Source organism: Pelophylax lessonae, assembly GCF_965119305.1.
Source record: "Pelophylax lessonae genome assembly, chromosome: 3".
In the NCBI taxonomy this organism is placed as follows: Eukaryota; Metazoa; Chordata; class Amphibia; order Anura; family Ranidae; genus Pelophylax; species Pelophylax lessonae.
Genome location: NC_138770.1, coordinates 440,252,131 through 440,279,914, shown reverse-complemented (window position 1 = coordinate 440,279,914; position 27,784 = coordinate 440,252,131). Strand labels below are relative to the sequence as shown.

Below are 27,784 nucleotides of genomic sequence, written 5' to 3'. Positions count from 1 at the left end.
GATATTGACTAGATTTATAGTACACTGGGGTACCCTATCCAGTGGGGGTAGCATCAGCATATGGATCTGTATGAACTTGCAGTGGGGGGGGGGTATCCCTCTTCTTATATATATATATATATTTATATATATTTATTTATTTTTTTGCCAGGTTTTAAATGTAGCTGCATAGTTCTTGTCCAATAAAAGGAAATCTGCAAGCTTATCATCTCAAATTAACTCTCTCTAGAATTTGCTATTTTTATTGCTTTAGTAGATGCGACATTGCTATTCACAATCTGTGTAAAGGTCAGCAATGCAAATACATGTGTTAAGATGGCCATATAAAGATCAAAATTCAGCTGTTTTCAGCAGGGGAAGGCCTAAGTTCAAAGAGTGTATGGCTGTTCCTGTTCGACAGAAGTCGATAGTTAGATTGGCTTCTGGCAAATGAACAAGTTGGAAAAGTTTTGTTGATCAGTGGCTGCATCCACTGATCAGGGTATTCTAACAGCTGTGAGTTCGCTCTCAGAATACAATGTCGCAATGTGGGAAATTCCTCCATCCGCCTTCCTTGTGTGGATGAAGGAACCGGTTTGTTTTTATTCATGGCTGAACGAAAAAAAAAAAAATCATGTCTTATAGAGAACAATTTCCATTTGTTCCATTTGAACTTCATGACACTAAACAGCGCTAACAAAGTTTCAGATGCATTGATCCCACATTGCTAAGCAATTAATCTTCCATTTCTTACCCTAGTATCATATCGAAGCCCTGTTTGTATAAACTCTGTGGATTTAACAGATTCAAGCTGCCAGCGAAATTTAAAGTTTCGAGTATCTGTTGTCCTTAGAACTTCTTGTAGGGTCTTTCTCAGCAGTAAATCTGTGTCCTGCACACCCCACATGTACATAGATGTTGCATGCATTAAGCAGTTTCCATCACCTACATAAAAATGACACAGGATTTTTAAAGAAGACAGGAAAACCAACAAATAAAAAAAAAAAAAAAAAAAAAAAACATAAATATCTCCACAATGTTGATTCGATTGTATTTATGGTATATAATGAGTACCTACCTAAGTAGGCATGAGTCCCTAAAACTGTTTAGGAGGGGAACTTATAAGCACCTTTTAAGTAGACTGGTCATACCATACAGTGAGAATAGGTGTCCCATTAATTTCCATACATGCCTGAATCACAATTAAATCCCCCTCCCCCATACTTAGAAAATCAAAACTCCCAGCCCTGTGTTCCTCCATAAACCTGTGATATTTTTGATGGAATATACTTGCTAAAGTTCATCTAAAGCAAGCCTGTTTCAACCACTTCTTGTCTGCATGCTCACCCTCCAGCATTGTCCCAGACCTGCTTCCTGAAAGTAACAACAGTGGACTATGCCTGTGCAAGGTGTGTGGACATTGCCATTTGTAGGATCCATTAGGGGTGCAGGTGACAGGGTGACAAACCATGTAAACCACTGGAAGACGGTTGTCAAACCATAACAGGAAGTGCCTGAAAAAGGACCTGATGAATGCTCATATAAACTAGAAACCACAAACACACCGAGGCCGGTTAGTGACAACCACAGTAAAGGGCACCTGTGAAAGAACATTTTTCAGCCAACCCCTCCAAATTAATTAAAGGGCATCATGAAGCTTTTCTCTGGTTTCTGACCAGGCCTTGAAGTGAGTAGTGTCCAGGCATATGTGATAGCAGTGATTGGTCCTATCACATACCTGACCCCCATATCTCATGTAAATTGGTCCCCTAAACCCCAAAGTGCTCTTGTTTAGTTGCACAGCATTCACAGATAGTGCCTCTACCCCTGCCAGTTTGGTAGAAACCCACTGGTTTTTGGAAGGTTGGAGGCAACCAGAGCACTTAAGAAAACTAACTCGTATTTCTAGTTTTAATATAACCATATAAAAAACTTGGAAATCTATAAAAAAAAAAGTCTTAAACATTACAATCCAATCGTATAACTTTTATTGTTTGGGTCATTTTCTTAACCTGATGATTTGATGATCGCAAAGTGTAGTGGAGTTTTTACTGAGATTACATTGGAAATTCCAATTTTATCCAACTTACTATCCATTTGATAACTAGAAAATGTCTTGTTCTATCTCTAGGGTCTTCAAACTATGGCCCTCCAGTTGTCCAGGAACTACAATTCCCATCATGCCTTGTTATGTCTGGGAATGTCAGAGTTTTACAATGCCTCATGGGATGTGTAGTTCTGCAACAGCTGGAGGTCCGTAGTTTGAGGATCCCTGTTATCTGATCCAAGTCAGATCAAAAAAATTGAGCTACATGTATGGCAGCATTACAAAAAAATGACCAAACGATCATAACTAAAAAGCTTTAACTGTACTGAAAAATAGATATACAGCGTGCGGCCAGACTGTTCTATGTTCAGTAACGCTGCAGCTGCTAAGAACCTAGGCGGAGGATGATAAGCCCGGCACAAAAGAGCAGTCTGTAAAGCTGACAGGTAAATTTCCCTTCTATTGTAAAATGTGGAACAAAGATCAGATTTGTTTTGCCTGTGCCAATCAAAGAATGATCTACATAAAATTCCCTGTCACTCGGAATTTCCCAGAGTTCAGCTAGATGACTGGCAATTGGCTGAAGTCTATTGTGTTTTTTTTTTCTCTCCTTTCAACATAACAGAAGACAGGACTTTCCAGGAGGGCGGGACAAGCCCGGCTGGAATGCATATTCATCAGACAAGTGAAATCTGTGCACACAATTGAAGTGGGAATTTTTTGCTTCTCTCTCGTAAGTTTCAATTTTTATATGACCCATGTTCTTCCTCATTTCATGTCATTCTGATATTTCAAGTCACACGGGTTTATTATTCAGAAGATAAGCTTCCTGTAAGGTATTTTGTGAATGTGACTTTTTTTGAAAAAAAAAAAAACGTAAAAATTAGCTTAACAATTTTATAAATGTATGTCAGTAAAGTGCAAAGATTATTGATACTATAGCCAATATCAAACAATACGTTTTTACTTTAGCAATTGTTAATAAAGTTTAGTTGAAGAAAACTAAACGTGGTTGAGCAGATTTTTTTTTTATAATTTATATATATATATATATATATATATATATATATATATATATATATATATTTATATATTTATATATTTATAACAGATAAGTCCTACAAAACCTCCTTTAAAATATTATAGAATCTACACAAGGAGACCCACCAATGCAGTTAAATTCCCTATGACAAAGTGCCCCATCGGTTTCATGGGTTGACTCACATCAACTTCAGTTTACAGTAGGTACATGGTACACTAGCTATACACAATTTCAACCAGCTTTCAATCGCAAAAACAATCGAACAGATTAAGGCAACCTACCACCATCAGTTTATATATACATGGCAGTGACATTGGTAACGGGTGTCTGATATTTTCTACAACTAATATCTGGTTAAAGGTCATTGAAATTGTTTTAATAAACTGCTCATGTATAGCAAGAACTCAAAGAACAGAAACATATAAATGTTAGCATATAGAAACGCATAGATGTGTAACATAGATTGCATACAGTGGCAGTACACATCTGAAGTTGCGGACAGAACATTTACCCTGCCAGTTTAAAACTATTAAAATATATTAAACCAGTTAATATTAATTAGGATCGGCCCTATAAAAGAATTCCTTATATGATAAAGTAACAATCTGCTTGGAGTGCTATTTCTTTCATAAATACAAAGACAAGCAATTATAAGCCGGTACGTACAGTAACAATCACAGTAGTATATTCTATTTAGATATATACAGTATATATATATAAATGAAAAAATAACTAAATATATATATATATATATATATATATATATATATATATATATATATATATATATATATATATATATATACACACACACACATATATATATATATATATATATATATATATATATATATATATATACACACACACACACACACATAAATAAATACAAACACACACACACATAAATATAAATATATATATATATATATACACACACACACACACATATAAATATATATAAATACACACACACATATAAATATATATATATATATATGTATAAATACACACACATAAATATATATATATAAATACACACACACATATAAATATATATACACACACACACACCTTACCATTTGTTTTCAAAGGGACAAGCTTCTTCACTTCTTTACATGCGTTTAACCGTTTGTGACTCTCCAGCGCAACTTGCATGGATCTGTCAAACAGACTCTTTTGAAGAATCTCTCGAAATTTGGTGCAAAAGTGACAAATCATAAACAGTTCGATAGTAAATCGGTGCATTGTTCTAAAATGATGTATGATTCCGTTGCTGGGCTTCACCATGTCCTGCTTGGTCCTTTCTCGGATTTTCACAGCCTTAAGCATGTTGCTCATGTGCAAGTCTTGTGGAAGGACCTGTGTGTTTGCCATGTTTCTGTGGAAAAGTGCAGGGAAGCCAGTTAGCTGTCATATGTAAGCTGAACACGCACCTGAAGGTTGAAAACTTGGCATTTTACATGTACACAGTTCAAAATTCCCCTGCAATTACAAAACTGCTAAGGCAAGTTTCCGAGATTTCACAAATAAAAAAAAAGAGACTTAGTCATACAGCTCTGATGTAATTTACGTATTATAGATAAGACGGCGTCTATAGTGAAGGTACTCTACATATTACATATATACCGTATTTACCAGTACATCAGGAAATTTGTTATGCCTGACTGACTTTAAAGTAGTAAAATGACGTGAAGATATTTTATTAACATTAAAGGATGATGCATTAAACTGCCAACAGTGCCAACAGCAATCTATCAGAACTCTTGTTTCATTTAAATGTAAAAATTGTTGGCAATAGCTCTACTTGTCAGATTCAATGCTGCAGGCCCCTGGAAATGTAAAGCTGATCTCTCTTTTTTTTTTATAATAAACTATAGAAATCATAAATCTAATGCTATAAAACACAATTTTTGTCATTTTCCTTAGAGCTGAACTTTACCCTCTTTAGTTATATATACATATATTATTTATCATACATTTTTTTCCTGCTCTCCTCCTCTAACAGAATTGAATATTTTTGGGGACCCCTCCCCATACCTCTGGCATAGACCCTAATCACATGTACTGTACTCATTGAAGATAAAAAAAAGGGGTGCTGCTATGGGTGACCTGAAGATAACTAAAGTGCTATGTGAATTGCTGCTCCTACTGTACTCATGTCACGGGTCCCAGGCGCTGACGCACGTCATCAGGAGGGCTGGCTGCCTATTCATGGTTTCTGCAGCCCCCCTTTTGATGATACGGCAAATACGCCCCATAACGGGCCCGGAAGAAACAGCCTTCTCCCTGATGAAACAGTCCATATGGCTCAATACAGGGCCAATGCACAACCATGGAAGAGAAAACCACCTCCCTGATGATGCAGCGCATACACCTCGTCACCGTTCCAATGAACAACCCAAAAGGGACAGTTGTCCCCTTGATGAAATGGTGCATACTCCAATCACGAAGCCAATGCATAACCCAGAAAAGACAGCCAACTCCCCCCTCCCGGTGACATCAGAAGAAGATGGTGTTACAGGAATGAGTGTGCTGTAGCAAAGAGGCAGATTCTTAGGGAACACAATGTTGGATCGCCAAATGAGTAGGATTTTGGGGAACAACTCAGCTATATACTTAAGAGGGGTGGGGGAAAAATAGGGAGGGGGAGTAAATTTATTCTTTGATGAGATCCAAAAATCTGTGAAACTCACAGTCCAGAGTTTGAATACAAAATGCGGTGTCTCCTTGGTCAACTGCACTGACATTCCATCCATAATGTTGGCACCCAAAAACCAGAAACTGAGCACCCCTGATGGGTCAATAACTATGGGGCAGGCCAGTGCTCATGATCTGGCTGGCCATAAGGTGAATTATTACCTATATAGGTTGTTTTTAATTCAGCTCTATTGTAAATAATGGCAGTGTAGTATAGTTTGGGGCAGTTTTAGTCAACATAATATTCCAGGCCAATCATCATTTTTTTTGCCCAGTGACCAAGCAGGTGAGACAGCAAGTGGACAAATAAAATACTGGTGGCACCTGACTAGCTGTGCAACATGTATGTGTAAAATACAACTGGCAGAACAGAAATTCAGATTTTTGGTAAGGTAAAACCGTTCACATTAACACTATATTACCAAAAGTATTGGGATGTCTGCACATGAACTTTAATGCCATCCCAGTCTTAGTCTTTAGGGTTCAATATTGAGTTGGCCCAGCCTTTACAGATATAACAGCTTAAACTCTTCTGGGAAAGCTGTCCACAAGGTTTAAGAGTGTGTCTTCGAATGTTAGACCATTCTTCCAGAAGTCTTCCATAAAGACATGGATGAGCGAGTTTGGGAAGTAGGAACTTGACTGACCTCAACCTAACAGAACACCTTTGGGGTGAATTAGAGTGGACAATGGGAGCCAGGCCTTCTCTCCACCATCAGTGCCTAACCTCACAAATGCACTTTTGGAAGAATGGTCAAACATACCATAGACACACTTCTAAACCTTGTGGACAGCCTTCCGAGAAGAGTCAAAGCTGTTATAGCTGCAAAGGGTGAGCCAACTCAATATTGAACCCTACGGACTAAGACTGGGATGCAATTAAAGTTCATGTGTGTGGAAAGTGTTATGGCGATTTTTCTACCACTTCACTTATTCACTTAATAATAAATCTATAATAAATCTATAAGTGAATAAGTGAAGTGGTAGAAAAATCGCCATAACAAAAGGCAGCTGCCCCAATACTTTTAGTAATATAGTGTATATACATATAACATAGTATATACTGTATCTATTAGCTTTACTTTTAACCACTTTTAACTCCTAAATGTTCTTTTAACTTTTCTATATTACCATTATCCCAGGTGTTTCTAATGTGCATGCTGTTTTCAAATGGGACAAAAACAAATAAAAAATGGGCAATTTATTATGTGTTCCGGTATCATACGAGAAAATGTTTATGCTTGTCTCTTCGGATAATTGTGCATAAACTGCCGTGATCGGCTCTCGAAAACTGTGTACTAATGATCAGATTATTGTATAATCGCTTTGAAAGTGGTATTTTTCGTCTGATTTTCTCATTGTGTGTACTAGGCATTAGGCTTATCATGGTACTTACAGCAAGTTGTTAACATCTGTATGGAGTGGACAGGGGTGCAGTACCAAATTGGAGAAGTAGAAGATGAATTTATAGCTCAAACTACATACAGTAAATCTGTCTCATAAAAAAATATTTCTCCTTTGTGCTGCAAATGTTAATTGCTGTGTTAATTTCAGTATTGTCAAATCAGTCACTATGAAATCTTTTGGAAAAAATTAAACAGTACATTTCAGTAGTTTCGCATAACTATCACATGACTGTCTTTAGCTGAAAGTCACCCCTTGTGACACTATACCGATATCTATTTGTTAGATAAGCTGACTTAATCACAGCTCACATGAAATTCATTGTGTAATATTTACCACAGATCAAAATAGTAAAACACACACTAATTTTACAAAGCAAGACACATTGGACTCTCCAGCACACCCTGGTAAGAAATAAAACTTCTTGTGACCTTATCAAAAGGTGTGAAGCCAGACACATCCTGGGGAAAGTTTCAAGATTTGCACGCACTTTTTTTTAGATCTGATATGCATATTTGTAACTGTCTGGCTTTAGTGTGATCCTTTTCTTACATTTTAACAGTGGGGGGAATGACTAAAATGGGTGCACACAGAATCTGATGCAGCTGTGCATAGTAACCAATCAGCTTCTAGGTTTTAGCCTCCGTTCACATCGGCGCAATTTGACATGCAATCTGAAAGGTCAAATCGCAGCCTATTGCTGGCAATCGGAGCGTCCCAATCGGTGTGACAGCGACTTTGCCGCGCCACACAACAATTTCCAAAAGCAGTTCCAGCACTACTTTTGGCGACTTCGGAGGCAATTTCAATACACATCTGTGCATGAAGCTGCACAGATGTATTTCAAGTCACCCCCGAAGTCAGACTGAAATGCGGCTTTGAAATCGTGCGAGTTCAGATGAAAAGTTAAACAAGGTGAAGTTAGATTCTGATTGGCTGCCATGTACAGCTGCACCAGATTCTGAGCACACCAGTTTTAGTAAATCTCCCCAGTGTATCTTACATTATAATTGTGAAAATCCTTTATTTCATAAATAAATTGAGGGCACATGTTACTGCTCCTAAAGACCCAAAAAAATGGACTGAGTGATCTGTCCACATAGCACATTCAGCAAAGCACTTGCTTAAATTGTTTGTTACCCCAACATTTCATATTCCTGATATGTGCCCGTTGTACCATGCGCTTGTATGAGAAAGTATCCTGTTCTCTTTGTATTGCTTCCTTTGTGTGAAATCCCTGGTGTTCCTGCCAGTCCCTGTCTGCTTTCCTATTAAAAACTGACCACACTAAGCAGGTAAGCACACCCTGGTCAGTTCTCTAGGTATGCTGGGAACTCAATGTACTGGCCTCCAATGATCAGACTTGTCCTGACACGCCCCCACTGCACAGCCATTCACTGGCAAGCTCAGTTTGCTGCTGCTTCTCCTCCCCCCCCCCCCAGCTCTTATATAGCTGAGAACAGACAGAATGTGATCACTTATAAATAAAAAGGGAAAAACGGTATTTATAATGCTTTTTTATATCTATACACAAGTGTTTTGCCTTTCATTTCTATTTTTAACTGAATATGTTGTTTTACAAGGTGATCGTTTCGATCACTTTAATGCTAATTTATGTTTCAGGAAAAGCAGCATCTACGACAAATTTTGGGTTCCTTTACTTTCACTGCCAGCAGAGCTATTAAAATCAAACATTCAAACTTTAAAGAGGAAGTAAACCCTCCTCTGCAACTTTTACCTATAGGTAAGCCTATGATAAGGCTTATCTATAGGTACTGTAAATATCTCCTAAACATGTACCGTTTAGGAGATATTTACCTTAGATGCATCCAGTGACGTCACTGGCGCATGCGCTCTGAAGGAACGGCTGCTGGTGCCGTTCCTTCAGAACTCCGTGCCGTGACCATCGGCTCCCGCGCGTGCCCGGGAGTGACGTCACCGTGGCTCTGGCCAATCAGATGGCCGGATGCCGCGATCCCGGAAGATGGGCGACTGGACATGTCGCCCGTCATACAGCTAAGCGGGCAGCACGGCGGGGGCTCGTTCTAAGGTAAGTATTTCATAATGAGCTAGTATGCGATGCATACTAGCTCATTGTGTGTTTCTCTTTTAGGTTGAACAAAAAAAAAAAAAAACTTTTAGGTTTACAACCTCTTTAAATGCCATCTGTGCACTACAAGGGTTTTTCCACTTTCAAAAAACCCTTTTTCCAAGGCATATACTGTAAATGTATAAACAGAAATGCCAAAAGAACATTTCTCAGGGAGGCTATTGGGGGATTATCAGCTGCATACGACTTCCACAGAAAGCGATAATAAGTGATTCCAAAAGTGTATGCAAAGGTTGTTCATCTTGTTGCCCTGATTCTTCACCCTTTGCACCCCATTCACACTTCTGCCACTTGTCGTAGGACTTTGGACATCAAAATTGCAAATCAAGTCGTACTCCATGTTTTCCAATTTTAACCATTCATTTATGAGCGACTTAAAGTCGTAGCGACTTCAAAGTAGTTCATGCACTACTTTGGTCTTACTTTTATGCAACTTGAGGGCCATAGACTTCAATGTTAACCCTCAAAAGTTGCATGAAAGTCGTAACTGACTGTTTTACATGCAACAGTGGGTCGGAATTTGCAGAGAGACAACAAATCACATCCAAGTCACACCTATCCAGAGGTGTGACAAAGTTGATTCAAAATTGCACTCCAAAGATGCGCTACTTTGGAGTCGTACAAATGTGAAAGGAGCCTTATGTGGAAAAGAAAAGGAAGTGGTTAACCACAGGTATACAGTTACTGCACATCTCCCTAATTGTGCAGATGCTTGTGGTGGGCTCGAGAACATCCAGATATCTCATCACCATTGTACATCTGCCTGTTCTAAAAATCTATTTATGGTAGTTCTTGCCAGGAGTCTTTAGAGCAACACAGTGGCTTAGTGGTTAGCACTTATGTCATGCAGCACAGAGGATTAAGGGTGGGTTATGGACCAGGACACTGCATGGAGTTTGCATGTTTTCCCTTTCTTTTAATGGGTTTCCTCCCATTTCCCAATGACGTACTGGTAGGTTCATTGGTTTCTGTCTAAACTGACCCTAGTGTTTGTGGACATATTGGCTATGGACATGTATTCACATTCTGCAAGTTGGTCCCACATACAAACAGTAAGGGTTGAGGAAAGACCTAACTATACCTTGTAAAACATGTGCCAAGATTTTTTATGGCAGGGATCCTCAAACCACGGCCCTCCAGCTGTTGTGGAACTACACATCCCATGAGGCATTGTAAAACTCTGAGATTCCCAGACATGACTAGGCATGATGGGGATTGTAGTTCCTGAACTGGAGGGCCGTAGTTTGAAGACCCCTGTAAAAAGGCTATCAAGAATGTCAGATAGGGTGCCCAGAGAGCTGCCCCATAGAATCAACAAATCAGTCAAGACTGAACAGATATAACATTGGGAGTCTTCAGGTCACAATATGGCTAAATATTATAAACTGATGGAAAGAAAATCTAAAAATATAACACAGCAACCAAACTTGGTTTCCTATTCCTTCCTGCGTTATAAAGATCATGGCTGAAATCTGAATAGTATTTGATCAGCATTTCTTAACCTTTTTTTAGTCGCAACATCCTTTAAAAGCATGCAAAATCTTAAGGCACCCCAGTCTAAAATGTAAAAAACATGATTAATAATTATCAATAGGAAACCTGAGCCTAGGATGATGCACACAACCACCTTGATGAAATGAACTTCATGTCAGAAGCACCCCTTTACATCACAGTCCCCTATTCACGTCAGAAGCCCTACCTTATGCCTGAGGTCTTCCATATTACATCAGAGCCCCCTTTTCACAGCAGAACCCCCTATTCTCATCAGAGTCCCCCTTCATGTCAGAGGTCCCCTATCACATCAGAGTTCACCCTTTACATTAGAGACCCTCGTAATTAACATTAGAGCAGGCATGTCCAACCTCCGGCCCGAGGGCCGCATGCGGCCCAGAACTGCAGGCAATGCTGCCCACTGCCCCCTGACATCTTTTTTTTTGCTGGGGAGGAAGGAAGTCGGGTCGGGGGCACGGCCACAGCAGCTTCCAACTAAAGATAGGCAGAGGCTGCCTCAGAGGGGAGGGGAGCATGTGCAGTGTTTGACTCCCATCACCATGACCACTTCAAATCACTGAAGTGGTCATGGTGGTTAGAGTGTTCCTTTATTATTTCTCAGAAGAAGTAAACCTCTGTATACTGATTCCATTTCATTTGATCATCCTCTAGTTGTGTTAAATTAGTGCGGGGGGCGTGGCGGCGCGGGAAGGGCACGGCGGCGATTTATTACTTATATACCTTAACTATAGTATATATTTTATATGAGGCCCGAGGAAAATTCTCTACACTCAACACTGCATTAGAGCATGGGTGTTCAACCTTTTGGCTTCTCTGGGCCACATTGAGTGTAGAGAAATTTTCTCGGGCCGCATCTAAAATATATACTATAGTTAAGGTATATAAGTAATAAAACGTTGCCGCACATTTCCCGCGCTGCCGCACCCCACGCACTAATTTACACAACTAGAGGATGATCAAATGAAATGGAATCAGTATACAGAGCTTTACTTCTTCTGAGAGATATTAAAGTGGAGTTCCACCCATTTTTTTCACTTTACATCTATGTAATCCCCTTTAAAACGATTTTTTTTTTTTTGCTAGTAAATACCTGATTTTCTGCTTTATTTATCCTCTTCTCACTTCCGGGTCCGGTCGGCGATTACGTCATTCGGCGATTCGCAGTGTGTGCTTGTATTTATCTCAGGGCATGAAATCTCGCATTATTACACAGGAGATGAGCTGTACTGTGTGTTCTGCCCCGCCTCCTCTCAGTGAGCTGTCTGTATGTAGTGTATTCAGGCCGTGCTCCGCCCCGCCTCCTCTCAGTGAGCGAGGAATGAAAGCATTATATCCTCATTGAGCTCACTGAGAGGAAGCGGGGCAGAGCACAACCTCAATACACTACATACATACAGCTCACTGAGAGGAGGCGGGGCGGAGCACAACCTCAATACACTACATACATACAGCTCACTGAGAGGAGGCGGGCGGAGGCGGGGCAGAGCACATAGTGCAGCTCATCTCCTGTGTAATAATGCGAGATTTCATGCCATCCCAGCACACACTGCGAATCGCCGAATGACGTAATCGCCGACCAGACCCGGAAGTGAGAAGAGGATAAATAAAGCAGAAAATCCGGTATTTACTAGCAAAAAAAAAAAAAAAAAACTTTCCATTGGTAAAAGTCGTTTTAAAGGGGATTACATACATCTATGTAATCCAATTTATTAAAAATGGGTGGAACTCCACTTTAAGGGAACACTGTAACCACCATGACCACTTCAGTGATTTGAAGAAGTGGTCATGGTGGTAGAGGTCAGAAACACTGCACATGCTCGCCCCTCCCCCTCCCCTCCAAAGCAGCCTCTGCCTACCGTTAGTTGGAAGCCGCTATGGCCATGCCCCCGATCCAACTTCCTTCCTTCCCCAGCAAAAAAACAATTGTCAGGTGGCAGTGGGCCGCATTGCCTGGGGTTCCGGGCCGCAGGTTGGACATGCCTGCATTAGAGCCTCCTATCACATCAGAGTACTCCCATGAGATAGAACCTCGATTAGATCAGAGGCTCTCAATCACCAAATCCTCTAACCACATCAGAGCCCAGAGTAGGTTTTGAGGAGTGTGAAAGGGCCCTTAAGGGCTTTTGATGTGTTCCAATTGACTTACATTGGAAGGTGCCTTTTTGGTGCACTTTTGAAAAACTGCACCAAAGATACAGCATGCAGGACATTTGAAAACACAGCAAATCTGCAGTGTGTACAGTTACATAAGATTTAATAAAGGAAAAGTTTTTGTGTCCTTTTGTCACCCTGGAAAAGCCATGGCAAAAGCACACCAAAGTGAAAGAGGCCCTGAGTAGAGGCAAGAAAAAGCACTCTGTCTCTAGTTCATGTTTCACTTTAATCAGCAAAAATACTAATATAGACAAAACTTTTTGTTGCTATAATTAAAAAAAAACTGTTTTGTTCAGCAACATGAAGAAATGGCAACAGTAGCTGTTTTGTAATTGCTGATGGCTCAAGTAACAAAAAGTAACTGACCCTGCTGGATTGTTATCCAGCTTCCTGTTCTGAAGAATATGTTATGCTGTTTGTACAAGTTATAACTGATCTAACTGTATACAGTATAACATCCGTTTTCATGTACTGTACGTATGGAATAATATTTGTTAAAAGGATACGGTCACTAGATGAAAAAAAAATTACGCAGCACTATCATTGGTTTCCAGCTGCTGTAATAGGATTTCCATCATTTTTAGTCTTTTGATACCCAGAGATGAGCCACATGACAAGAAATATTAAAAAGTAAGTATAAGAATATCCGTCTAATAAAGAAAGCATTACGTAAAAATTGCAAAAAAATGCAGCGCTACCAGTGATAACATAAATACTACCTGTGGATGTTCCCCACTGGCGACCTACTGAATATTAAATATATAAATGTGAAAAAAATGCAATATCACTAAAGTGAAGAATAATGGTGGCATCCTGCGTGGAGAGGTGTCCCAATTCCCTTCTGTGTATACACCTCTAGATGAGCAACTTGCTTACATAACCAAAACCAAAATATTTTTTACCAACATAAATCTTGTGGTAAAAAATATTTTGGTTTTGGTTATACAAGTACGTCAGTCATCTAGAGGTAAATTCACAGAAGGGAATTAGGACACCTCTCCACAGAGGGTGCCACCATTATTCTTCACTTTAAAGTGGTTGTAAAGGCTCAAGGTTTTTTACATTTATGCATTCCATGTATGAAGGTAAAAAAAACCTTCTGTGTGCAGCAGCCCCCCAATACTAACCTGAGCCCTATCTTGATCCAGTGATGTGCACGAGAGCCTCTGCTCTCCGGGGACTCTCCCTCCTCATCTTTCAATTACAGCCGGTAAGCCAATGAGGAGAGAGGGGGTGGGGCCAAGCCACGGCTCTGTGTGTTAATGGACAGGCAGAGCCATGGCTGGTGAACTAGCCTACTTGGGTGCCCCGGCAGGAGGGAGGGGCCAATAGTGTCGGCGAGGGACCAGAGAAGAGGAGGATCGGGGCTGCTCTCTGCAAAACCACAGCACAAAGCAGGTAGGTTTAACATGTTTGGTATTTGGAAAAAAAAAAAAAAGAAAGCCTTTAATATCACTTTAGTCATATTGCATTTTTTTCACATTTATATATTCAGTAGGCTGCCAGCGAGGCACGTCCACAGGTAGTATTTGTGTTATGCATGTATATTAGTTATCACTGGTAGCACTACATTTTTTCTTTTATGTATTTAAATTAGGTATACATGTCAATGTTGGCAGCTACAAGGGTGGATTTAATTTAAATCACTAGTAAAAAGGCTTTAAATCAACTCAATTTAAATCATAATTTTTAACGAGAAACTGTCATCTCTGTCCTGCAGCGGCTCCTCCTCTGGCCTGCTGTTGACTCACCAACAGTTCCATTCACTTTAATTGGATGGCTGGTGATGCGGCAGTGACAGAACAAGGTGAGGGACGTGGCAGCAGCAGGTAAGTGGATGCCCACTAACAGGCACTGTCATGATGGATCTGAAATGACAGGTGCTCTTTATGGCTCGGTTCACATTTATGCGAGTGCGGGAAGGCTGCGAATCCGCAGCCTGTTCCCGCATCGCACACGCACCCCCGGCAGTTCACACTGCCATATGCGATACGCTGGGGGTGTCAATGTAATCTTAACGACACCCCCAGTTTGATCGCATATCGCAGTGCGATCGTGCAGTTCGCACAGGATCGGATCGCACAAGTGTGAACCGCTGTGCGATCCGATCCTGATGCGGCTAGAAAAAAGGGTCCCTGTGCGTGTTTGGAGCGGCTGCGGTGCGAATTTAGCCATACAAACTGTATGGCTAAACTCGTACCGCACAGCCGATCGCATGTAATGTCAGAGCAGTGCGCTCCGACATTACATGCGAACCCCGCACACGCACAAGTGTGAACCGGGGCTAAAATGTAAGGACTCAATGTTGCTGGTAGTTATGCCTCGTACACCCGCATCGATTATTGGCCAGGAATTTTCGGCCAACGTCCGATCGGCCAATTTTCGGCTTGTTAGTATGATGCTTTCGACAACCGACTCCGACTTTTCGGCCGAATAAAATCTGGTGTGCAGGCTATAAAATTTTTGTTGGCCGTTAACACAACAGCCGATTTTCCGTCAGTCAGTACAGATTTCGGCAGACAAAAATCTGATGAGCAAGACTGGGCATGCTCAGAGAAGAAAAAACACACTCAAAGTAAACCAGCACATGACATCACTTCTGAAGTAGATTCGTGTGCAGTCTAGGCACAGTCCAACCAACAAAACACCACATGCAGTACATGTTATCTCAGCTTGCAGAGCCTGGATTCATTGAATGAGTTTACCAAAAATGTATATATTGCAGAATATACAGCCTCATGCTACATAACTAAGCTCCATTTCATGCTGAATAAACTAAATTATTAATGTATCTTAAATAAAAAGAATTATCTTTAGATTTTTACTCCAAAAGCATTTTATTAAAATACATTTGATAAAAATAAAAAAAATCCAATTTAAATAAAAAAATCCGATTATTTATTTTCTTTCTTTTTTAAGAAAAAAATCATCATTTATTTTCACCCTGGCAGCTACCCATTTATTCCCCAACAGCTGGAGGGCCTTAATTTGAGGATGCCTGGTGTAAGCAATAAGGTTACTGAATATATGACAAATAAGAAGGATTAGAGCCGGTTCACACTGCCACGACTTGTCAGGCGACTTGGTCGCCTGAAAAGTAGCGATCCATTCTGTGCAATGGAACCGTTCTAATCCTTCGCTCCGACTTAGAAAAAGGTTCCTGCACTACTTGGGGGCGACTTCGGAGCAGCTTGCATTGACTTCTATTAGAGAAGTCGTGCTGCACTGGCGGCTTCAAAGTCGGGGTGACTTTGAGTCGCCCCAGTGTGAACCGGCTCTTAGTGTTTACTTTTAGCACATATGGTATTCACTGTGAATGTAATGCTTTATGCGCCACTATAGAATTTATTTTATCCTTAATAATAAGGGCACCGTGTCCTTTGTAAGACGGGTGGCTGCTTCCCCGGTCCACCAGTCATGTAACATTATATAGTAAGAAATACCGTGTTAAAAAAATAAAAAAAATCTCGAAGTATAAAAACTCTGTAGCTGCCAGCACTACAATTGACACTCAATTGTGAACAGTTATATACAATAAGTGCTGCGCTATAATAGCAATATATAAATGATAGTGAGATTCTCAAAAACCATATATATTATGCATTGATAAAGTGCAAATACTGAGTGTCCCAAAAAGGAGAAGAAAAATGAGTTCATATATGTGAACATAAAGTCCAAAATTAAAGGGTTCAGGTGTATTCAAAGTGATTATAGATGGCAGTGTACACAGTCCATATATAACACCCACACGTGAATATCCGCCACCGATGTCTACACTGCCATTTATAATCACTTAGAATACACTGGCACCCCTTCACTTTTGGGCTTTATGTTCACATATATCAACTGACCTTTTTGGGACACTAAGGCTCCGTTCACATCTAGGCGTTTTGGGGCGTTTTTGGGGCGTTTTTCTGCTCTAGGATCAGCTCTCAAAACGCCCAACAAGACAAATCCTATTCATTTCAATGGCCCCTGTTCACATCTGAGCGTTTTGACGCTGTATACAAAACGCCCAACGCTCAAAAAAGTACATGAGCTTCTTTTTGGGCAGATTACAGGCGTTTTCCATTGATCTCTATTCAATCTAAAAACGCCTGCACAAAAATCGCGGTAAAATCGCGGTAAAAAACGCCGCAAAAATCGCGGTAAAATCGCAGTAAAAAACGCGCGAAAAACGCTACGCTCAGGTGTGAATGTAGCCTCAGTATTTGCATTTATTGATACATAAGATATATGGTTTTTTGAGAATTTCCCTATCATTTATATATTGCTATTATAGCGCTACACTTATTATTGTACAGAACAGTCATGTAAACATCCCTGCTGCGGTTTGTAGTGGAAGAACTCAACCATTATAAAGTTGGATACACACAATACAAATTTTTTTAGACTTACCAAAACCATATAATATGGGGTCAGACCTAAACACTTTCAATTTGTATGCAATCAGGCGGGCCCATGCATTACATAGTTGAAGGTAAATCTAAAGGAAATCTACCAACTAAAGTTGTATAGTGTGTATCCAGCTTAAAGCTAGATACACACTATACAATTTTCTCTAGATTTTTTCCTTTAGATTTACCAAAACCATATAATATGAGGTCAAACCTAAACACTTTCAATTTGTATGCAGACAGGCCCTTGTACTACATAGTTGAAGGTAAATCTAAAGGAAATCTAACAACAAAAGTTGTATAGTGTGTATCCAGTTTAAGACTCCAGGTCTGTCCAGCCCATTAACCAGGGCCGTCTTTAATATTAATTGGATTTACCTTCAACTATGTAGTGCAAGCGCCTGTCTGATTGCATACAAATTGAAAGTGTTTAGGTTTGGCCTTATATTATATGGTTTTGATAAATCTAAAGGAAAGTTGAACAAGAAAATTGTATAGTGTATGACCAGCCTAACTCATCCCATGCCGTCTTCCTCTCTTTATGTCTCCCTTTCTTCGCAGTGCTAAGTAGAAAACAAAACAGAACAATCCATTAGCAGTGTCCAGTACCTTTCTATCACCGTCTATAATGTTCCAGATCTGCTGGCAGTTTCCCTTCTCAGTGATCACAGTCACACTACATTCACTTCCCTGTTGTGACGCAGACAGTCATGTGACATCACTCCTTCCAATCAGTATCCTGCTCTGTGTTTCTGTCTACACTCTTCTAGGCTTCCTTCGTCTTTCTTGTAGTCAAGCGTGTTTGTATACATTGTAATCTAATATAAACAACTTTTTATAATTACACCAGCAAATCAAAGAGCTGTAGATATCAGCAATCGCACAGCCAGATAGTATGACCACTCCTGAGCACTGCAGAACTATTCCCAATGCTTTTCACGAGGGATCTCTATGGTTCTATAACATCACATTATACCCTCTAGTGTCTAGTCTAAAGCTGGAATATGGGGCAAACTCATTTTCCAAAAACGAAAAATCGGCCGTGAGAGCAGACGATCGTGCCATCATGTAATGACCGAATTTCAAACAATATATTATTCAATTTACGTTTAGTTTGTCACATATACCTAGAGCAAACAGGTCGGCCGAGAAATACATCGACCTTTCAATTTATTGTTCGTTTATCGTTCGGTCAAAACTGTTCCTTCGATTTTTCGGCTCTGAAAAGTTAAAAATGATTTTCTATGTGTGCCCATTATCTGGACGAAAAACAAACGATCGGACCAAATGCCAGATTTTCGAACGATCTTTCGGCTAGTGTTGCCAGCATTAAACCCTTCCATCCATTCACAATTGTAATAAAATAGAAAAATATATATATATATATATAAAAAGAAAAAAAAAAAAATATATATATATATATATATATAGATATATATATATATATATATATATATATATATATATGTGTGTGTGTGTAGTCAGCGTGCTGTACAATTTTATACAACAATTAAAAAAATATATAACATTTTCCAGCAAACACATAAAATTCTTTCCTCTCTACACCAATATATAACCCTCCAAAAAAACATTAATCTAAAAACTTGTACGTGGTTTCCCCGTGGCTGCCATTGCGTAGGCACAGCAGCCCATTCCTTCAAATGGGCTGCTGTGCCTGTGAGAAACATGAGGAAAAGGTCCCCACACCTAAAACTGCAGCCGCACAGAATCTGCATAGTGCTATGTAGTTCTGCACACGGGAAAACGTGCTGTGGTTTCCAATGCATAGGGGTGTCATTAAGAATTAAACAGCAGTGCAGAAAACACGTGCGATTTATACGCAATCCCGCACCCGCATATAATCATTCGTTAAGGCTCCATTCACACCTGGGCGTTTTGGGATCATGGCAGAATGGCTGCGATTCTGCCCGTGATCTCAAAACGTACTACAATGGCAAAATGCAGGTTCAGGTGCCATTATTTCAATAGCACCTAAAAGGCAGTGCGATTTTGCTGCAATTTATCGTGTTGCAGTTTGCGGCAAATCACATTGCATAAAGCTTGTCGCCCAAAAGAAGCTCCCACGACTTTGGCTTTGACCAATGACAATGGACAACTGTCGCATGTATAAGATTCAGGTGTGACTTTTATGAAACATTTAAGGGTGTACATTGCAGTCTATGGCACTCAAGTTGGACTAAAGTAGTGCAGGAACCTTTTTCACAGGGCTAGTAGATGTGGATGATGTGTGCTAGGGGCCACCACTGTTCTGGGTAGGGCTGTACTGACTGAAGGGAAGAGCCGCAGGGCTGTGTCCTGAGGGACCGCTGTGTGTATGCCAGGGTGAAGAGCCGGCGCCATCTTGGCAGTGTGCATGCCGCGGCTGGACAAAGAAATCGACCAGCTTGCCCAGTTGGAAGCAATCTTTGCGCTTCCCCATTATATGCCCAGGGGTCTCCCGCAGCTGATGGGCTTGATTTGGCGGCAAAACGAGGCTCTGTTGCAGTGTATGAAGCTCCGGCGGGTCTCGGCGGTGCAGAGCAGCACACTTAAGCAGCCATCCTCCTGCAGGAACCTTTTTAATATCGCTTCGACTTTAAGGTTGGGGTGTGATTTTAGTGTCCAAAGTTACATGACAAGTCACACAAGTGTGAATGAAGCCTGAAACAGGATCTTTGAATGAAGGACAGGTGGATGCTTAATGGCTCTGCCCCCTCCATTCATAGATCAAGTTTTATTCATAAAAGCTGTAGTATGGCTTCTACAGGGCCGTCTTTAATATTGATGGACCCTGGGCAAACCTTTACTTTGGCCCTCCCGAATCCACTTATCAACTATTTGCAAGCAGTGGGGGCTCAAGGGGAAGCTGACTTGGGCCCCATAACAATGACTGGGCCCGGGGAAGCTGCCCCTTTTGCCCTGTTTTAAAGATGGCCCTGGCTTCTACAAATGGAGCAGCTGGGTGAGAGGGGCAGGCATAGTCAGGTTATCCTGATGAGAGCCTATGATAGCTAATTAGTTGTATTAACCCCCACTCCACCAGAAGATGGCAGCAGCAGCAGTGGGGTACAGGACAGAGGAGGATTTCAACTGAGGCCTGGTTCATACCTATGCAGGTTGCAGTTTGCATACTCCAGGTGCATTTTGTGTTTTTCAATAAACGTTTTTGATCCATTAAAGTCTATGGAACCAAAAAAAGTCCCTGGCCCTTTCCATAAAATGCACAGATGTGAACGTGACCCATAGGAAACCATGTTAAATGGACTGTAGTGTGTTTCTGCAAAACTGAAAAGGCACTAAAAAATGCATAGGGGTGAACCAGGCCTAAAAGAAGAAGAATCCGCACAAAAGGCACATCCTACAGACTGGAAGGTATTTCCCTTGCATTGATTTTTCTGTTTTGTATCTAGCTGCAGGTAGATACAGACGCTTTCATGTTTTCTCAACCTCCTCTGTATTCATTCCCTTTTCTAAAGAAAGGTAGTGCAAATAGGGTTGCCACCTCATCCCTTTCATCCAGGACACAATAATTACACAAGATCTGAGGCTGATATAATGCACATAAGGCACCAAGTGAGTTTAATTACTGCCTTAATCAGCCACAGAACCAAGTGCAAATGAATCCAAGTATACCATGACTTAAACCAGTGTTAAACTTTCCAATCCCAGGATGTGGCGGCTACTTTAGTTTTCTTTTTTAGGCATTTTTTTTTTTATTTTCACGTGGTGATCCCACCAGTAAGTCTGTTACAGAGGCGTAACTAGAACCTTCAAGGCCCCAATGTAAGAAACCAGGAAGGGCCCACTGGACCCCTGGCCATTCCCTTCAAGCCTGTGGCCCTTCCCACTGATCCTGGGGGCCTTTACTCTAGTTGCGGGGCCCTTTATTGCGGTTCCATTTCACAAGTTCTGCAGTGGTCCCCCTTCCTGCCATTTTGGGGCATCCCTATGGTGGTGGAATGCCATGGCCCGGTTGCAAGTGTGACCTTTGCGATCCTGGAAGTTCTCCCACTGGTATTTTAATTGTATTTTTTATCATTTTATTCAATTTTTTTTACAATGTCACTGACTATGACTCTGTCCATTTAGAAAAGGAAGGAGCTGGTAAATTACATATGTACCGACCCCTTCCTGGTTCTCTATTGTGACACATCCCCTGCAGCAGCCAGCAGGAGAGGGAGGGGAGCACAGTGGGGGGTGGGGACCAGGGGAGCACACAGGGGCTCCCAGGACACAGGAGGAGGGGCGGGGGGCAGCATACAGAGGAGCCAATCTCCTCGATTTTCCTCCTGCAGCTACAGGAGGAAAAAGGAGGACAGTGATTTTTCTACATGCTGCCCCTCCTATCCAGGTGTACAGGGGAGCCGCACAGGCCCCCTAGAGCATGGGGCCTGGTTGCAATTGCAACCCCTGTAGTTCCGCCCCTGGTCTGTTATTTTTCAACTTCCTTTAATAAACCAAGCTGTCCAGCAAAATTGGCAGTTAGGTTACAATCACCCAGGCAATTAGCATACCCTGCAAGTTCCAGTGGCAAGAATCCGCAGATTACTGCAGTTTGGAATAAGATGTGTGTGCAATGACAGGCTAAGGGTCCTTTCACACGGGCATTCTGCCCGACGGACTTCATATTGCTCAGCGGGGATCGATCCGCCGATTCCCGCTGAGCAGGCAGATGATAGCTCCTTCTTCCCTACCTCATCCCTTTAAACCAGGACACTTGTTAATTACACAGGTTCTGTGGCTGATTAGGGGGGTAATTAAACTCACTTAGTGCCTTATGTGCATTATATCAGCCTCAGAACCTGTGTAATTATTATGTGTCCTGGATTAAAGGGATGAGGTGGCCACCCTTGTGCAAACGCCAAGTGCATTATCTATGGCAATTTATTCAAAGATAAAGGACATAAAATATACTCACAAAACTCATGTGAATAACAGCATTGTAGGACCCAGAAACCATGTAATAACACCCCAGGTTCGAATAGATGATATAACCACCTAATGCATTTCAGGGGACAAGCCCCCTACTTCAGAGCTAACCTTGCAGCTACAAGATTCCCCAATTCTAAGAGGGCTGCAACACCTGGAGCATCCAGTTTGTGTTGCTCAGAGATTGTCCATTTCAAAAGCATTGTGGGTGCTGCTTCTTTGGGATTTCTCTGCGTTACAGTTTCAAGTGCACATTTTTTTACAGGTAAATGTTACTCAAGTCCATTTAAATCTGCTAGTCTAAAACAACCCTCTCCTCAGACTGATATTGCAGCTGCCCAAGGGGGTCTCCATTGCTCCTCCATCCAGAGTGGAGACACCCTAAACAAGTGTGTTAATAAGTCAGATCACCAGGTGAAAACAGACAGAAAAAAACCTAAAAATAGAAAACGAATACTGCCACCGCAGGATTGGTAAACTGCAAAATTACATTTGTGTTTTGGGGTTTAATACCAGTCTAGTCAAAAGCTAACCACTGTAATCTTGAACCTGCTCCCAACTTCATTCTAAGCCCCATACTAACTATCCTCTAAAGGAAAGATATGTGTTTCCTGGAACCAACACGGCACATACATGTGGTAGTATCCTGCCATGGATTGGCGCAAGGAAAGGAAAATTACAGTGAGAATTTGATACAATTTTCCGTTTTCCTGGAGCCAACATGCCACATACATGTGGTAGTATCCTGCCATGCATTAGTGCCAGCAAAGGAAAATTACGGTGAGAATTTGAAACAATTTTACATTTTTGTGACGCCAACATGGCAAATACATGTGATAGTATCCTGCCATGCATTGGTGCCAGCAAAGGAAAATTACAGTGAGAATTTGAAACAATTTTATATTTTTCTGGCACCAACATGGTAAATTCATGTGGTAGTATCCTGCCATGGATTTGTGCCAGCAAAGGAAAATTACGGTCAGAATTTGATACAATTTTACATTTTTTCTGGCGCCAACATGGCACATACATGTGGTAGTATCCTGCCATGGATTGGTACCAGCAAAGGAAAATTATGGTGAGAATTACATACAATTTTACATTTTTCTGGCCCCAACATGACACATACATGTGGTAGTATCCTGCCATGGATTGGCGCAGGGAAAGGAAAATTACGTGAGAATTTGAAACAATTTTCCATTTTCCTGGAGCCAACATGACACATACATGTGGTAGTATCCTGCCATGCAGGGCCGGTGCAACCACTAGGCAGCCGCCTAGGGCGCACTACCACCTAGGTCGCAGTCATGGCCAGTGAGACATTCCTCTCCTGTCACCTCCTCATCCCCAGTGGATGTCACCTCTAGAGAGGGGGGCACTTTGTATTTGAAGGGGTGGGTAGGGTTAAAGGGGGGCAGTGTGTGCATGAAGGGGGTGTAGCAAAGTGTAGTGTTAAAAGGGGGGCATTATGTACAGGAAAGGGGGCAATGTGTACAGTTATTTTTATTTTTTGGGGGGGTACAAGTAGCTGGTCTTGCCTAGGGTGCAAAATAGTCTAGCACCGGCCTTGCTGCCATGCATTAGTGCCAGCAAAGGAAAATTACGGTGAGAATTTGAAACAATTTTACATTTTTTCTGGCGCCAACATGGCACATACATGTGGTAGTATCCTGCCATGGATTGGTGCCAGCAAAGGAAAATTATGGTGAGAATTACATACAATTTTACATTTTTCTGGCCCCAACATGACACATACATGTGGTAGTATCCTGCCATGGATTGGCGCAAGGAAAGGAAAATTACAGTGAGAATTTGATACAATTTTCCATTTTCCTGGCGCCAACATGGCAGCATACTACCACGTGTTTGCTTCCATGGATTTGCACCGAGAAAGGAAACTTATGGTAAGTATTTGATACAATTTTCTGTTATGCTTACCGAATCTGAGAGTGCCGTGGTCAGGTCACATGACAACCACTGTACTATGGGGCTTCCGTGGTCTGCTGTCACTCCTCTCTCCTGAAGCTGATGCTGGGACTCAATCATGTGACCTGACCGGAGCGCTCTTAGATTAGGTAAGTATACATATTTTTTCATTCCAGGGTAGTTAGAATAGAAAATACAATGGGGTTAGTTAGCTTTTGACTGGACTTCTACTTTAAAGCTGAACCTTACCCATAACAAATTAAAAAAAAAAAAAAAAAATGTTGTTCTTGAGCAAGAACATTCGTCATTAATAATTATGCAAACACAATTAGTATGTACTGTAAATTGCCTCCAGCATTGTTCCTGTTTCTTCTTGCTGGAGGCTGCCATTTGGCTGAATCCCAGAGCCCCAGCAGTAAGGACCAGATCACAGCACATGCACCAGATTTTTAATGGCAGTTAGAATGTCAGTTCCAGGGTATTCCAGTTCCAGGAAAAAAAAGTAAAACATGCTGCATTTTTCCTGCACTGGATTGTACTGGAACGAGGTAAAACATATCAAAAACGCACCAGAATGTACTGAAACGCATCAAATACGCACCGGAATGCACTGATACGCATCAAAAACGCACCAGGCTCCAATACAGTGAAATAAAAAAAAAAAAAAACAGGAAATCAAAGAAAAAAAGCATCTGGAATGCATCCAGAAACGCATCAAAAAACACGCATGCAGAAACACATCGGAAAAGGATTTGGAGTGCATTTTTGTGGTGTGAACCAGCCCTAAATCATTAGGCAGAACTAAACCCATCACTTTAACAGTTTCAAAAAACAGTTACATTCCTGGAATGCTGGGATTGCTAACTGTCACATTTGCTTGTGTCCTCAACCAAACCATCAAATGATCAAATGTGCAGCGCCATAGCAGTTGCAGATCTATCAAAAGCAGCTTCCCTGGCTGTAAAGGATAGGAGGGTTTAAGTGCCGGTTCACACTACGTTGCTCCGACTTCGGGGGCGATCTGTGAAGTCACGTGCAGCGCGACTTGTACGGACTTCATAAAATTAATGTCTATGCAAGTCGCCTCCAGGTCGCCCCGAAGCAGTACAGGACCCTTTTTCTAAGTCGCTCCTATTAGAACGGCTCCTGTACCGCACAATGGGAGCGTGACGGACCGCGACTTGATAAGTCGCGGTCCAAGTCGGACTAGTGTGAATGCGGTCCTAATCTGCTTCTGGCTGGGTTCACACTGGTGCAATGCCAGACATTGTACGTGATTCGCAAAACATTGCTGTGCACATCACATGCGATGTCTGTGTGATGCAAATTCAGCCATACATTTCATATAGCTGAAATCGCATCACACTTGGACCAAAATGGCGCAAGACCCTTTTTTTGGTCCGCACTGGAATCGGATTGCATGGGTGTTCAGACCCATGCCATCAGATTCTCGTCCAATTAAAGTCTATTGAACCAAAAGCGCAAAGAAAAGCACTGTTTTGCATTATGTGAACGTGTCCCATAGGAAACCATGTTAAATGACATACAGTTTTACATAGTGTAAAACTGTACCTCCTAAATGTATTTAAAAAAATAGAAAACGTACATCATTCCCAATAAACAAGCGCTTGTAACATCATCCAGTTCATAGTGCAATGGCCTCAATGGTAAGAAACCCAATGCGTTTGTCTTCAAACACATCACCTGTGGTCCCCAGATGTTGTCTTTGAAGACAAAACGCGTTGGGTTTCTTACTATTCAGGTCATTGCACCATGATCTTGTATACTTGATGTTACAAGCGCTTGTCTATTGGGAATGATGTACGTTTTCTACTTTTTAAAATACATTTTGGAGATACAGTTTTACACTACGTGGAGCCTTTCCTTATCTCTATAGTCCAACGCACAGTTTTGACACCAATCTATGTGGAGCTGATTCATCGCGTTCTTACGTGTGGAAACATTTGGAGTCTTCTAGTACCACTCCTGGACACATTGAAAACGTGGTTGACCCAGTACCTGTATAAGTAACTGAGTCCATATGTTCTGGTAAGCAGTCATTTTTAGTGTCGGTTCACACTGATCCGACTTTGACCGCGACTTGTCAGCCTGACTCGTCGCGGTCCTCACGCTCCCATTGTGCGGTACAGGAGCCGTTCTAATAGGAGCGACACAAGTTGCTCCGACTTAGAAAAAGGGTGCTGTACTACTTCGGGGCGACCTGGAGGCGACTTGCAAAGACATTCATTGTATGAAGTCCGTGCAAGTCGCGCCGAAGTCGCGGTGCACACGACTTCACAGGTCGCCCCTGTAGTCAGAGCGACCTAATGTGAACGGGGGCTTAAAAGTGGTGGAAGGTTTTCACATTGAGAAGGTGGCACGACCCTGTTCTGCGATTTTTCACTGCACTGGTATACGTGTTTTCTATAGTTACATAGTTAGTCAGGTTGAAAAAAAGACACAAGTCCAACTGGCTCAACCAATAAAAAAAAAAACAGGAATGAAAACCCAACCATACAATCCCATATACACAACCCTATACCCGCAGTTGTAACTGGCATTATATTATTATTGTTATATATATTTTTCTTCACATTTTTTGTTCAGTTTATTATGGGATATTTATTTAGCAATTTGGTTTAGCGCTGCACTTGCTTTGATTATCAGTTGACTATATAATGACATGATTGTTACAGAATTCTGGAAATTCACATAGTTAAATATAGAGGATATGACATGAGTCTAAAAAAATGTCACTCATAGGTAAAGAATGTAAAGCCTGCTGCCTATGACCCAGCAAGGCACGTGTGACACAGCAATAAGCTACTGAGCATGCGGGCTGGCTGCTCACAGCCCGGGTGCCACTGAGCATGCGCACAGACAGCTCACCCCACTGGGCTCCAATAGACCTGGAAACACATAATACACGCAGTGTAACCGGTCATTTAGCACAATGAAGAGGCTGGTCTAATTAGTTTCCAGTGAAAAGCAATGGCAGTAACCCGCCGGTCTTACCTTGTCAGCTGCAAGAGGTGTTCTATCTGCATTAAATCCCGTTTTCTATATGTATGATGTGAGAAGCGGCGCCTGCATTACTTGCGGACAGCCCAGAGCTCCACACAGAAGAGCAGGCTGTGAATTGCTGTGCTCGCAGTGCTCTGCTCTATACACGGTAATAGGTTTTGCACTCCGCTCCCCCTCCCATCGGGGATTTCCCAGTCCGGGACTTTCCCAGGTCAAGCCATCAGAGTTCATCGATGCAATGTGTCCAGCAGAGGGCGCGCTGCGGCGGCCAATATCATTCTATACAGAACGACCTGGATTTTCCACACAGCGCTTCCAGCCTGAAGCTCAGGATTTGTGTCACCTACCTTTCTACTTACTGACAGGAAAACACTGCAGGATAAATGGCAAACGTTTGGAAGTGCTTAGAACTAAATCAAGGCCTAAAACTATTTTTGCACAGGTAAAAATACATTACCTGTAATCTGCTGCAGCGCTTGTTAACCACTATACCCCCGGAAGGTTTTACCCCCTTAACAACCAGGCCATTTTTTGCGATATGGCACTACATTACTTTAAAG

At 41.5% G+C, this 27,784-nt stretch overlaps 1 protein-coding gene across 2 annotated transcripts in view; it reads right to left on the bottom strand.

Moving 5' to 3' along the window:
- The window catches only part of TNFAIP3 (TNF alpha induced protein 3), a 36,994-nt gene extending 9,613 nt beyond the window's left edge, over positions 1–27,381 (bottom strand). Inside the window, exons 1-3 of one of the 2 annotated variants that reach the window (XM_082249723.1) lie at positions 27,216–27,381; positions 4,148–4,449; positions 734–924 (exon numbers count right to left, since the gene is read on the bottom strand). In XM_082249723.1, the coding sequence (XP_082105849.1) occupies positions 734–924; positions 4,148–4,449; positions 27,216–27,247 (525 nt within the window). In that variant the 5' untranslated portion in view covers positions 27,248–27,381. Of the gene's footprint in view, positions 1–733; positions 925–4,147; positions 4,450–17,954; positions 18,085–27,215 lie in introns of those variants that run through there. The other variant, XM_082249724.1, reaches the window with a different exon arrangement.
- Positions 27,382–27,784: the final 403 nt, after the last annotated feature.